This window comes from Melanerpes formicivorus, unplaced genomic scaffold (assembly GCF_026170545.1).
Source record: "Melanerpes formicivorus ecotype bairdi unplaced genomic scaffold, bMelFor1.0.p_v2 SCAF_9, whole genome shotgun sequence".
In the NCBI taxonomy this organism is placed as follows: domain Eukaryota; kingdom Metazoa; phylum Chordata; class Aves; order Piciformes; family Picidae; genus Melanerpes; species Melanerpes formicivorus.
In genome coordinates, this window is record NW_027142361.1 from 1,103,935 (window position 1) to 1,116,481 (window position 12,547).

At 47.0% G+C, this 12,547-nt stretch overlaps 1 protein-coding gene across 3 annotated transcripts in view; it reads left to right on the forward strand.

The window, feature by feature from the left end:
• Nucleotides 1-1,680: 1,680 nt before the first annotated feature.
• ELOVL5 (ELOVL fatty acid elongase 5) overlaps nucleotides 1,681-12,547 on the forward strand; it is a 58,240-nt gene continuing 47,373 nt past the window's right edge. The window contains exon 1 of one of the 3 annotated variants that reach the window (XM_068142951.1): nucleotides 1,681-1,775. Coding sequence is in view for 2 of the 3 variants with exons in the window: in XM_068142949.1 (XP_067999050.1) it covers nucleotides 3,292-3,325 (34 nt within the window). In the remaining variant the exon portion in view is untranslated. Of the gene's footprint in view, nucleotides 1,776-3,243; nucleotides 3,326-3,879; nucleotides 3,941-12,547 lie in introns of those variants that run through there. The other 2 variants (XM_068142949.1, XM_068142950.1) reach the window with 2 other exon arrangements.

Genomic DNA, 12,547 nt, shown 5'->3' on the forward strand with positions numbered 1-12,547 from the left:
GTTACTCTGTTGTATATCTTTGTATATATTGTAGATATTGTAAATTTGTAAATATTCCCCCTGCATACTCTACATTGCTTTGTAAATATAGCTCCACTGCTTTGCTAATTCAGCTTGTGAGGTTTTTTTTTTTCTTTCCCTTCAAGTTTCTTTCCCTTTACCTTGCAAGGGGGAAGGGAGGAGGCTTCTCGGCCTTACCTTCCACCCACCACACCTCCTGTACCTAGCACTGCTGAGATCACACCTTGAGTGCTGCATTCAGTTTTGGGGCCCTCACTACAAGGACACTGAGGTGATGGAGAATGTCCAAAGAAGGGCAGTGAAGTTGGTGAAAGGTCTATAGAACAATTTTTATGTGGAGTGGCTGAGGGAACTAGGGTTGCTCAGACTCGTAAAAAGGAGACTGAGGGGAGACCTTATTGCATTATTACTCCTACCTGAAAGGAGGCTGGAAGAAGATGGAGATTGATCTCTCCTCCCTAGCTGAAAATGATAGGGCAAGAGGAAACAGCCTTGAGTTGTGCCATGGGAGGTTTAGGTTGGACCTTAGGAAAAACTGTCTTCACCACAAGTGCTGTCAATCATTAGAACAGGATGCCCGGGCAAGTAGTTGAGTCACCATCCTTGGAGATATTTAAAAGACATATAGAGGTGGTGCTGAGGGACATGGTTTTGTTGTGACTTGGCAGTGCTGGGTTAATGATTGGACTTGATGACCTTAAATGTCTTTTCCAACCAAGACAATTCTATGATTCTACTACCTCATGGAGCATCCTGGAGCAGGCTGAATGCCCTGGCCATTGGAGGGGAGCCAATGAGGATGCTTTGAGATTCCTTCCACTGATATCTGACACTGTGGGGACAGGCTTAGTATATGCATATAAATTACACAGCAAAACCTGGAGGGTTACTATATGACTTAGTTAAAATCCTATGCATTTGTCACATTCAGAGCATATATTCACAAACACTATAATCTTGTAAAGCCCGTCACTCAGCACACAGGAAAGAGGCATCTACATTTCCCCGTGATCTTTAATTTAGGCCTGCAGCTTATATCATTATGATGGTCTTTAATTACATGATCCCATATTGTTTTTCACTGCTTCCATGGCCTGGTCTGGAAAGCCCTCCATTAACAAAGAACTGCTTTACATTTCATTTAATCTCCATTAGTGGACACAGGGCCTGGACTTGTGGTTGTGGCTCAGACCTGATGGGCTCATGCCCTTGCAGGGCTCACACAGACCACCACGAGCACCTGCACAGCCTCAGACTGCATCAGGGGAGGTTTAGGTCAGACATGAGGAACAATTTTTTCCCCGAGTTGTCAGTTCCTGAAGGAGGCTGCTTAGGGCAGTGGCAGAGTCCAAATATCTGGAGGGATTTCAAAGCACTGTAGATGTGGTGCTGAGGGACATCGTTTAGAGGTGACCTGGCAGTGCTGGGTTAAGCGTTAGACCCGATGATATGAAAGGTCGTTTCCAACCAAACCCATCCTTACGACTCCATGGAACCAGCGTAACTCACTCGCCCCACTTCCCGGTCTTCCGCGGCTGCTGGATTGGCCCTCAGAGGCCGTGACGTCATGGCGCCCACCCCTCCTCTGCCCTCTAGCCCTCCGCACCACTCTGACGTCACGGTCAGCCCACGGCCGCTCGTGGGGCGGGGCCCCCGCGCCCCGCTCCCGCCTCGGCTCCGCCCCGCGGCGCCGCAGCGTGACAGAGCCGGCCGGTGCCCTCCGACGCTCCAAGCGTTGCTGCCGCCGCTGCCAGGTAGGGCCGCGTCCCTCGAGGGGAGAGCGGAGCTGGAGCTCCCGCCCGGCGGTGGGATACGGCTGCCCGCGCCCAGAGGAGTAGGGCGCATACCAGATGTGGGCCACGGCGGGCCGGGGGCGCCGCTCCGCGGGGTGCGCAACAAGTGCGGCAGCGGTGACGGGGCGCGGAGTGGAAGGCGGGCTTGGCACCCGGTGGCGAGCGGAGGCATCGCGGCCGGCAACGGCGGCCGGACGGCCGGGCCGGGGAAGGGAGGGGACGGGGCGGTGGAAGGGCCGGGGTTTTCGCCGGGAGCGTCTTTCCCCCGTGCAGTTAGTCAAGAGAATGTTGCAATCTCGCATTGCCATGGCTACTGCATCCCCGGGCGGCGGCAGCCCCTTCCGCCGTGGCGGGGCACGGAGTCGACAGAAAGAATCGGGGCAGGAAGGGGGGGGGAACACCACCCCCCCACACACCCCTCCCCCCCCCCCCCCCCCCCCCCCCCCCCGGCGCTCGCCCGTCTCTCCGGCCGCGTTTAAGGGAGAGGTTATGGCTCCAAACAAAAACCCTGACCTCTTTTTTCCCCTGTGGTGTGCGTGTGCATCCTGCCAGCCCAGGGGGCACACTGCGAGCCCGGTTCCGCGCATGGCGATGCCGTCCGTGCGAGCAGCCTCGGAGAGAGGGGCTGGATGTCAGCAGGGGGGCGCGGCGGGCTGGAAGGGAAGACTTCTGACCTGAATCCGGACCGTAGTCTTGCTCACGGCCTCTTGTTCAGAAGTGGAGCCGCTGGGACGGTAATTCCCGAGTTTGTCAATGGGACAGGACAGATGCCACATTAAAGTAGCGCCATGAAGATGTGCAGTCCCTCTTTTAAAATCTAAATTATTAAAGAGTACAAGCATTAGGAACTAAGTAGAAAAGGGAGAGCATGCGATAGAAATGTGTCAGTATGTCAGATGCGAATGCAGGGACTTCCTTAAAATCTTCGTGACTTTTGCTTTTATCTCTTCTATCTCCTGGAAACCCTTGGGCATCAGCAGCGCTAGAAGTGGTATCGCTCGGGGCTATGTAGAGTATTGTCTTGGGCAGTTTAAGTGTTTTGCCCTTCCCTGCCTGTGCTGGCTGCCTACCTGCCCCCACCCCCGCCTTGCTGCCCAGGGACGCAGCAGCTGAGGCTCCGACCCCAGAGAGCTTCCCGGCACCCACCCGCGCTCGGAAGCTACAGACAAAAAGGCCAAGTTTGCAGACCTGGGCAGGAATAGTAACAGCCTGCTCTAGTTGGATGTGTCCCTGCTCACTGCAAGGGGGTTGGACAAGATGACCTTTGAGGGTCCCTTCCAACCCGATACAATCTGTGAATCTTGGCTTGCTCAGCAAGAAAGGCTCCTGGTGGATGACAAGAGGCGTTTCTCCCTCTGGGAGTGTATGTACCGCCTGCTTGGTGCCCCATGCTCTGGGGTTGCATGGCGATGACATGTACTCGATCTAGGGTTGCACAGCAGTGCCCCGTGCTCTGGGCTGCACAGTGGTGCCCCACATGGCTCATCTCTGTTCTCAGAGAATACAAACAGGTGAGTGCTGGTGCTGCGGGATTCGAGGCTGTAGCAAAACCCGTGAACTCAGCCAGATGCTGGCCATGGTGAGGGAAAACAAGACAGGAGGGGCAGGGCTGCAGTTAGGATGCTTCTGATCAGGAAGTCTTTGAAACCACTGTGTGTAGATGGAAACACCCTGCAGCTGAAGGCAGAGGAGGCCAGGCAGACTGGCAGTGGTGGCACAACCTCACACTGGAGTTTCACGCCAGGTTTGTTTCCAGAGTGAGGTTATCTCTGCAAGAGCAGCTCTTCTCCCCAAGGACCTGGCAGCTGTAAGCGGTTGCCTTAAATTATTGCCGCTGGCCCTGTGTGGGTGGAGGGCATAGCAGCTGTGAAGTTTTGGCAGATGCAGGCTAACGGTGTTGCTGCATCAGTATTAAGCTGCTAGTCTAGAAATATTTACTTATTTTTAATATAAATTGCTGAATAATACCAAAGTTTTGCAATAGAGTTCTGGCATTTCACTCTGCATCCTCTTTCCTTTGACACAGCTGCAGCCTGAGATTTTTCTCTGCTGTTATAAAACTTCAAGCTAGAGAGAAATCCTGGTGTAGTCTTACCGCTGCTAACAGATGTGGAAGCTGGGTCAGGGTGAGTAAGCCTGTGGCATGCATGATCACCTGATGCTGGTTAGCAATGGAAGCTGGAGTCTTATAGAAGTATTCTTGTATTTGGGATGCATGAGACACGATCTGTTTTCAAAGCTTTGAGTAGCCAAGGCATGTACTCTGCCTCGAGGGGAGCTGGACTTGCACGCACAGTGAGGATTTCCCTTGAAACCTTGTGGTGCCTGGAGGTATCTGAGGTCAGTTGGGTGGAGATCCACTCCCAGCGTTACAGGAACTGAGGAGCAGATGAAAAGGATCACTGTGCTGAGCTTGCTGAAGTTAAGAGTGGGTTTGCTCTCAAAGATGTTGTTGCCAGCTGACATAGGTCAAGGATGCTAAAAGACATGCTAGTGTTTTGATGGATTTTACTGAATTTCTTATGAGGTACATGTTACATATGTAATGCATACTGGAAACCCTTAGGTACTTCTTTGTGTTTTTGGTTGTTTTTTTCCCCTGTAAGTAGTGAAGTGAATTTCTCATCAGTGATCTAACTTAAGTCTCTTGTATTTTAACATTCAAATACAACAAGAGAGTGCAGCAGTGAAATTAACAGACCATGGAACTTTGCCTTGCAAGCTAAGGAAGAGTTTGGCTGTTGGTCTGTTTGCCTCACTATTTTTTAAAGCATTTTATGTGGTTTAGTATCTTTTACATACCAGCAGCTGATTGAGTGAAGTATCTTTGGCAAAAACTTGTGCATATTTGGTATATAAATACAGCATCATTAAAGCTACTTAGTTTATGTGCTGTCAGAACAGTCTTTGGGTATGCTTATTGTAGTATTTTTAGTAAGTTTGTTTTTACATTTCTCAGCAAGAATTCCTCTTGTTGCATTCCTTGCCTTTAGTACAGCCAGAGTTGAAATAAAATATTTTTAATTCTCTGATCTAATCTCTTCTTTCCACACTGACCTTCATTCTGTGTTGTTTGCAAGAGAAATTAGCTTACGGAAGATACAAGTAAGGGAACAAAACCAAGTGTGAATTGTAAATAACTGTGTAAATTCATTTGGCCTCTGGGCAGCACCTTTAATTGCTCATTCTTTTGTGCTTTGCTAGGAACAGATCTTTGTAAATATGCTTGAGGATTCAGATTTTTGGAATTATGGTGGAACTGACCATATTTTAGGATTTCAGGCTGACCTGGTGCTCAAGTCTGCCAGCTGCAGGTGGCAAGCCCAGTGCTGAAAGCAATCGAGAGCTGCCTGATGGAGGGTGTGTTTCTTTTAAGTGACATTCAGTTAGTAATTGCTTAAATGTTCTCAAGTACAGAGCTGACCTCATTTCTTTAGTTTCCTCATTTTTTGGGCAGCAAACATTGCAACATCAAGCACATCTGTTTCTACTGAACTCAGAAAAAAACCCACCTATACAGATCAAGGTGGTGGTGCTTGCAAGGTTAAAATGGTTAAAATGCTTGTCGTCTGCCTGTCTTCTAGTGGTCTCCACAGTTCTCACTCCATGGCAAGTCTCCCAATTAACGCCATTTGCATCCCACCTGAGACAAATCTTGGGAGAGCAATTGCATACAGTCCTATGTTAAAATAGCATCATGCCTCTGTGTCCTATTGTACCCTCTGTCCCTCTTGGAACTAGTTCTTAAAAGGATGTCACCAATTCATCCTTTCTCTTGCCTGCCACTGCCTGATGGTCTGGGCAGGAGTGGTATGGTGATGCAGAGCAGCAATTGGGCAGGAGGGTGGGCTTGGTGGTGTTTCAAGTGTCACCTACAGGCAGCACAGGAGATGGCTTAGGCAGTCCTCTGCTTGCTGCCTGTCTAGGGGTTCCTGCTGCAGTGGCAAGAAGCCAAAGCTGCACAGAATCATCTCCTGAGATAGGCTGTGCTGGAGAGCCTCCTTTGGACTTGGAAAGCCTCATGGAGCACATGGGCTCTTGGTGGTGTGGGTTTTTTTTATTCCAGACATTGAAGGTTTGTTCTCTGACTTTGAACAGAGGCAGGCATACTCTTTCACTGCTGAGGAGCATAAATACCTCTACCTATTATTGTTTTTTAGTGGGTTTTTTATTTGCATGCTGTCTTGAGATGGGTCACAAGCAAACTGCTGCATATTGAAAGCTATTAGAGCTCTGCTTAGGTTTGGCAGCTCTTCATGAAGGTCATAAAGGCATGCATAGCTGATGATGCTATTTGCCGTAACCTCCCCTGTGTAACTGAACAATGTGCTCATTTTGTCCTTAGAATCTCAATTCTCTTTCATTGTGTGTCTGAAATTAGTTGCATAGGGGTGAGACCTATAGAACTATATAAATTTAGGAGTACTTCTGGGGCTGTTAATTTCAGCTCTTTGTGGTAATGGTTTTGCTTTCCTGTTTCTACAGTGTACAAAATTATGTTCTTCCAGGCTCAAATACATGCTTTTGAAAGCTGTTTGACTATATAATAGACTTAAATTGGCGTATGCCAGTCAAAGCACACTTCCTTGGGTGCATCCAAACACTTCACAAAACTGCCACTAATCCTTGTAGTCTGTAGTTGTTTTGTCATATACAGTATAGTCACTAATTTGTTTTGTGGTTCTTAGATGTGTTAAAACGCAGAAGATTCTTGCAATCCAAATGGTGTGTGCACACTAGCACTGGAAACACTTTTTCCTTCCTTAGGTGAAAGTTAACATGCATAGACAAATGAAAAGGATAATCATACATCAAATAGGAGTTAGTCTGTTTAAAACCTTACTTCCAGTTCAGATTGCTTTGCCCTAGTCTTTCATAGGTATTGCAGCAATACAGTTTAGAGAACATTGTTTAGGAGCTCCAGCAATGTCAGCCTAAGTGCTGATTGATAAAAGTGGTTTATAACTGGGTAACTGAGGGTACTGAATCTTGTTCCCATGACCGACAGAATAGCATTTATATCTCTGCTTGATAAAAGTATTGCAAACAGTGACCTGGATTGATTTTTTTGATTGACAAATCAAACAAGTGCTGCTTCAAATCATACCAGGGAGATAAATCAAATTTATTACCTTGGTTTCTCTATTTGTGTTTTGGCATTTAGGACACATCTTACAGGGTAAACGAGCACAAGAGCCAACTTGTCTGAAGTATGTGGTCGGTAAATGCTTTCCTGGTGCATTCAGTGTATTGGAGAGTTATTTAATTTCCTCCATGAAATGGTTGATTCCTATGAAGCACAAAGCATCAAGCATTTAGAAAACACAATGGTAGTCTAGTGAATTCCCTTACCAGGTGTAGAGATTCTGCAGATGTGTGCTGCTAAGTGTAGTTGTCACTTCTCCAAAAGCAAATGAATCATTCTACTTCAATGTGGGTTTGATGGGTGGACCACTAGATGGATAAGGAACTGGCTTGATGGCCGCACCCAAAGAGTGGCTGTCAATGGGTCCATGTCCCAGTGGAGGCCAGTGACAAGCGGAGTCCCTCAGGGGTCAGTCCTGGGACCTGTGTTGTTCAACATCTTTGTCAGTGACATGGACAGTGGCATTGAGTGCACCCTCAGCAAGTTTGCTGATGACACCAAGCTGTGTGGTGCAGCAGACACACTGGAGGCAAGGGAGGCCATCCAGAGGGACCTTGACAGGCTGGAGAGGTGGGCACAAGCCAACCTCATGAAGTTCAACAAGAGCAAGTGCAGGGTCCTGCATCTGGGTCGAGGCAATCCCAGGCACAAATCCAGGCTGGGCAGTGACTGGCTGGAAAGTAGCCCTGAGGAGAGAGACTTGGGGGTGCTGGTGGACAAAAAGCTCAACATGAGCTCTCAATGTGCACTTGCAGCCCGCAAAGCCAATCAGATCCTGGGCTGCATCAGGAGAAGTGTGGCTAGCAGGTCGAGGGAGGTGATCCTCCCCCTCTACTCAGCCCTGGTGAGACCCCACCTGGAGTACTGTGTCCAGTTCTGGAGCCCCTATTACAAGAGGGACATGGAGGTGCTGGAGCGTGTCCAGAGAAGGGCCACAAGGATGATCAAAGGGCTGGAGCACCTCTCCTATGAGGACAGACTGAAGGAGTTGGGGCTGTTCAGTCTGCAGAAGAGAAGGCTCCGAGGTGACCTAATTGTGGCCTTCCAGTATCTGAAGGGGGCCTACAGGAAGGCTGGGGAAGGACTTCTCAGGATCTCAGGTAGTGATAGGACTAGGGGGAATGGAATGAAGCTGGAGGTGGGGAGATTCAGGCTGGAGGTGAGGAGGAGGTTCTTCACCATAAGAGTGGTGAAACCCTGGAATGGGTTGTCCAGGGAGGTGGTCGAGGCCCCGTCCCTGGGGGTGTTTAAGAGCAGGCTGGATGAGGCTCTGTCCAGCCTGATCTAGTGTGGGATGTCCCTGCCCATGGCAGGGGGGTTGGAACTAGATGATCCTTGTGGTCCCTTCCAACCCTGAATGAAACTATGAAACTATGAATACTGTGAGTTAAGAGTTGGTCTCAGCATCCCTTTGCATCTGGGTATTTTGCATGCCCTTATTAAAGCATTATTAGCTGTAGAGGTCATGTTTTGTTAATGATAGCTTTGTGGATGACCAGTGGCATACTGAGCAGGTAGAAATGCAAAACCTTCCATGAACTTGTATTTATGCTGAAGTTGTATGGATTTAATTGACCTCCGTGTCAAAGCTTCATAGCAAACATTTGCCTGTCAAATGAGGTGCTTTGGGCCATGATGAAATATGTTGAGTTGCACTGATATTTACAGGAGATAAAACTTCCATGTGTAAAGCTACAACAAATGTGGAATAAACCTTTTTCCCTGCATTTTTGAATTCTGCCCTGCTCTTTGATCCCTACATAACCCTGACTTTTGAGACACTGGGTCAGTGATTTGAACAAAGTGACTCTTCCTCTTCAGTGATCACTTGGAAGGTATCCTCTCCCTGTGTGGCCTTGAGAAAACTGTTTCTCTTGCTGTGACTGAAGCATAATTGCTTTCTTCACATGCGCAAGCTCAGGCTCTCTGCTGTAAAATGTAGTCTGCATTTCAGAAAAATAATGTCTTGATTTCAAGTAACAGTTCAGCTTTTGGGGCATGTACGTGCTGAGGGAAGTTTCTGTTGTCACAGTTCAAGGATGTTAGTAGTGTTAGAAAAAAATTAGTATTAATTTGCAGAATAATGTGGTTTATCGTATTAAGCCAAATACACCTCAAAATACTTTGTTTTTAGGCCATATGTTTAGCTAATTAATTTGTAAGCATGGAAGTCTGCGTTCCTGCCTGGCTTGCTCTTTTTTTCTTTTTTTTTTTTTTTTTTTTTTTTCTCCCCTCTCCCTCCCTGTACTTTATGCTTTTACAAACTTTCTGGGAAGCATTTCAGATTAAGGCAGTGTTTCTACTGTGCCTTTGTTGGCTATGGAGCCCCTACCAAGTGCTACTTACATGGTGTTATATGGTTGTGAGTTTGGAGCAGACTGCAGCTTGGTGGAGGAATGCCTCTGCTAAGCTGAAACCATGACATCTGTGTTCAGATAGAGGTCTTAAAGATCGAATTTGATCTTGAAGCTCTCAGAAATGTGCAAAAGAAATGTGCTTATATCTTTACCTCTACTTTATCAATTCTTGACACAGAGGTCTAATTCTTGAGCTGGTCCCCTGTCCTTAGGGTTGGTTTCATTTGATATGATGAAGACTTGGGAAACCATAGGCTTCCTCTTAGATTTGCTATTTCTGTGCACATAATTTAATCACACAGCTTCTGTTAACCTTTTGCTGAAGGATTGTTTCCCGTTCTCAGGCAACTTCCAAAAATGCTGATGTTTTAAATCATCATTTTGAGAATCACTTCTTAGCCAAATGGTAGGAAGGACCTGTAATGGGTTGGGGCAAACCCCCTCCCCACCATGCGCAGAAATAACGACTCAAACAGATTGCAAAAGTGATGGAAAGTTTAAATAGAGAACAGTGAGTATGTGCAGAAGGCTAGAAACACAGTGACAAGAGAGACCCCAAAACAGTCCCAGAAAGATCCCAACCCCACCTGAGGGTGCACCCAAAACCCCCAGGGCTCCTCCTTTCCCCCCCCCCCCCCCCACTGCTAGGCTAGTCTCAGCTGGCCAGATCTGAGACTGCCCATCCCCCTGTGGCCTTGGGCCTAATCAGGCCCATGGCTGGGAGATCTCTCCCCCAGTTACTGGGTGTTGGAGAGGGAAGGAAAGAGGAAGTGCCAGACCCTGCCGTAAAATTTTATAGTGGTGCAAGGGATCATGGTAGGAAATAACCTAATTTCCTGTGTCCACCCACTGGGCTGGACTTCTGGACACAGGAAACACCCCTGTAGCAGAGGGCTCCCAGCCCAAACTACGACAGGACCTTTGACTTAAATAACAATAATTAAACTTTTAACCAATTAGGACAATTACATTCTCCAATGTTTAACATCTCCCTGCCCTTTAGAAGAAGAAACTTGAGAAGCCTTTTTGTGTGCTGAAGCTCAAATAGTGTGCATGCTAGTTTAGGTGCATGCACGTGTGCATACTGAAAAGCGTCTACATGTTCAGTCTTCAAATGGCTGCTCACAACCTTTTTGAGCAAGACCTTGCATGGTAGATGCGGGACTGTGTTGGTAGAGGCATAGGGCTTGGCTTTGCAGGACACAATGATAGTTGTGCTTGCATTCTTGTGTATTCTGTGGATTGCAGGGTAGCAGATGCTTATGGTGGATGTCTGATTTTTGTTTGGTGCTTATCTTTTGCAGTGCCTGCACAAAGAGGTTACTCTGACCAAAGACCCTGTGAAATGGTGCAAGCTCTCAGCTGTTTGTCCTAAATCAGGGGCATGTATTTATCCCTTGTATATTTGCCCTTCAGTTCACTCCTGTATAGTGGCCTTTTGGCATGTTGTGAAGGTTTACATTATTTTTGTCATCTTGACTTACTCCGTGCATGAATCCTTGTTAAGGAGAAGAATGCCCGTGGTTGTAACATGGTTCAGAATTTTCTTTTTTTATTAACATATGTGATATAGTGACAGGAAAAAAAGCTGGAAGTCTAGCAGGCCTGGTTACTTATGAATTTTCTCTGCCTCCTTAATAGGTCTAAGCAGAAAAGCCTCTTGTGGAAGATTTGAGCAGGTTTTTTCATAATTTATTGAATTCTGACTTGCATGCCACCCAGAAGGTACAACTTACACCATAGACACCGCTGCAGCTTCTCATTTGCTCTGGCTGTAGCAGAAGTGGCTGGACTTGCCTGGCCCCAGACACTGAACTCAACTGTGAGCTGAGAAATGTTGTGTGGGTGTCCCCATTACCTTTTGCAAGAGATTAAAATGTAGTCTGAGGGCTAGGGGAAGACACATGAGAAGAAACACCAATAATATATGGAGCAGCAGACCCCTTACAGAGATGTGGAGAGAGATTGCATTGAGTAAGTCAATAATGGGTATTACATCTGGCAAGCCTTGTCTGCTCAAATTAAAAATGAGAAGGGAAAAAAAATGCCTCACAGAAAGACCACTGTGTTTCAGTGTAGATCACTGTCTTGCTAATGCATGAACTGCTGCTGCCTCTATGTGTTTATAGGTAAAAATTGTGCATGGCTGCGAGGCATTTTTAGAGCCAATGATGGTGCCAGATTACTTGTCATGAGAGTTAAATGGTCACAGCTCTGTCCTCTAATTCTGCAGCCTTCATCAGGTTCCCGAGTAGTTCCCTAGGGGCCATACTCAGTCCTCCACTTTTACTTGAAAGGTTCCCAGAACTTATAACTTCCCTAACCATTCTTCTGCTCTTTCAAAACTATCATCATCTCCTTTGAAGCAAGCAAAAGCAGGCTGCAAGTCTGGCCATGCCTTGCAGAACAAAAATAACATCCTTCAGGATTTTTTTATATTGATTTCCTGTTCTATCACTGCTGCTAAGTGGTTGCATTAAGGTACAGGAAGGGACTGCTAATGTTGATTTCAAAGGTTTTTCTAAATTCAGTTCAGAGCCTGTTTAGATAAGATACTCAAATCCGAGATCTAGTTGAGCAATTACAGAGCTATCATGTATTTAGAGTTGTGCAGACTGAACATTTCTTGGTTTCACAAAACACATCAGGCTCAAATGATGTGCCAGCACAGGTATCAGTTGCATATAGCACGGTTTGAGTCCTGAAGGACATACTTGGTGAACATATGGGGACGTTGCCAGGATTTACAGTGTATGAAAAATGATGATTTCACAGCGAGTGCTCTAAATCCTTTAGTGCTGTGTTGCCTCTGAAGGAGGAGGTCCCCGTCTATGAACCTGCAGTGAGGGAGATTCTAAGTGAATTACCAATAACAGGTGTGAAGGAGCTTAGCAATGATGTGAAGGGATTTTCCACCTCTCTCCCCACTTTAGAATAGAATAGAATAAAACATGTTGGAAGAGACCTTCAAGATCATCACGTCCAACCTATCATCCAACACCACCTAATCAACTAACCCATGTAACCAAGCACCCTGTCAAGTCTCCTCCTGAACACCTCCAGTGATGGCGATTCCACCACCTCCCCGGGCAGTCCATTCCCATGGGCAATCACTCTCTCTGTGTAAAACTTCCTCCTGACCTCCAGCCTGAACTTCTGTGGTGGGTGGAAGGTAAGGCCGAGAAGCCTCCTCCCTTCCCCCTTGTAAGGTAAAGGGAAAAGAAAATTGA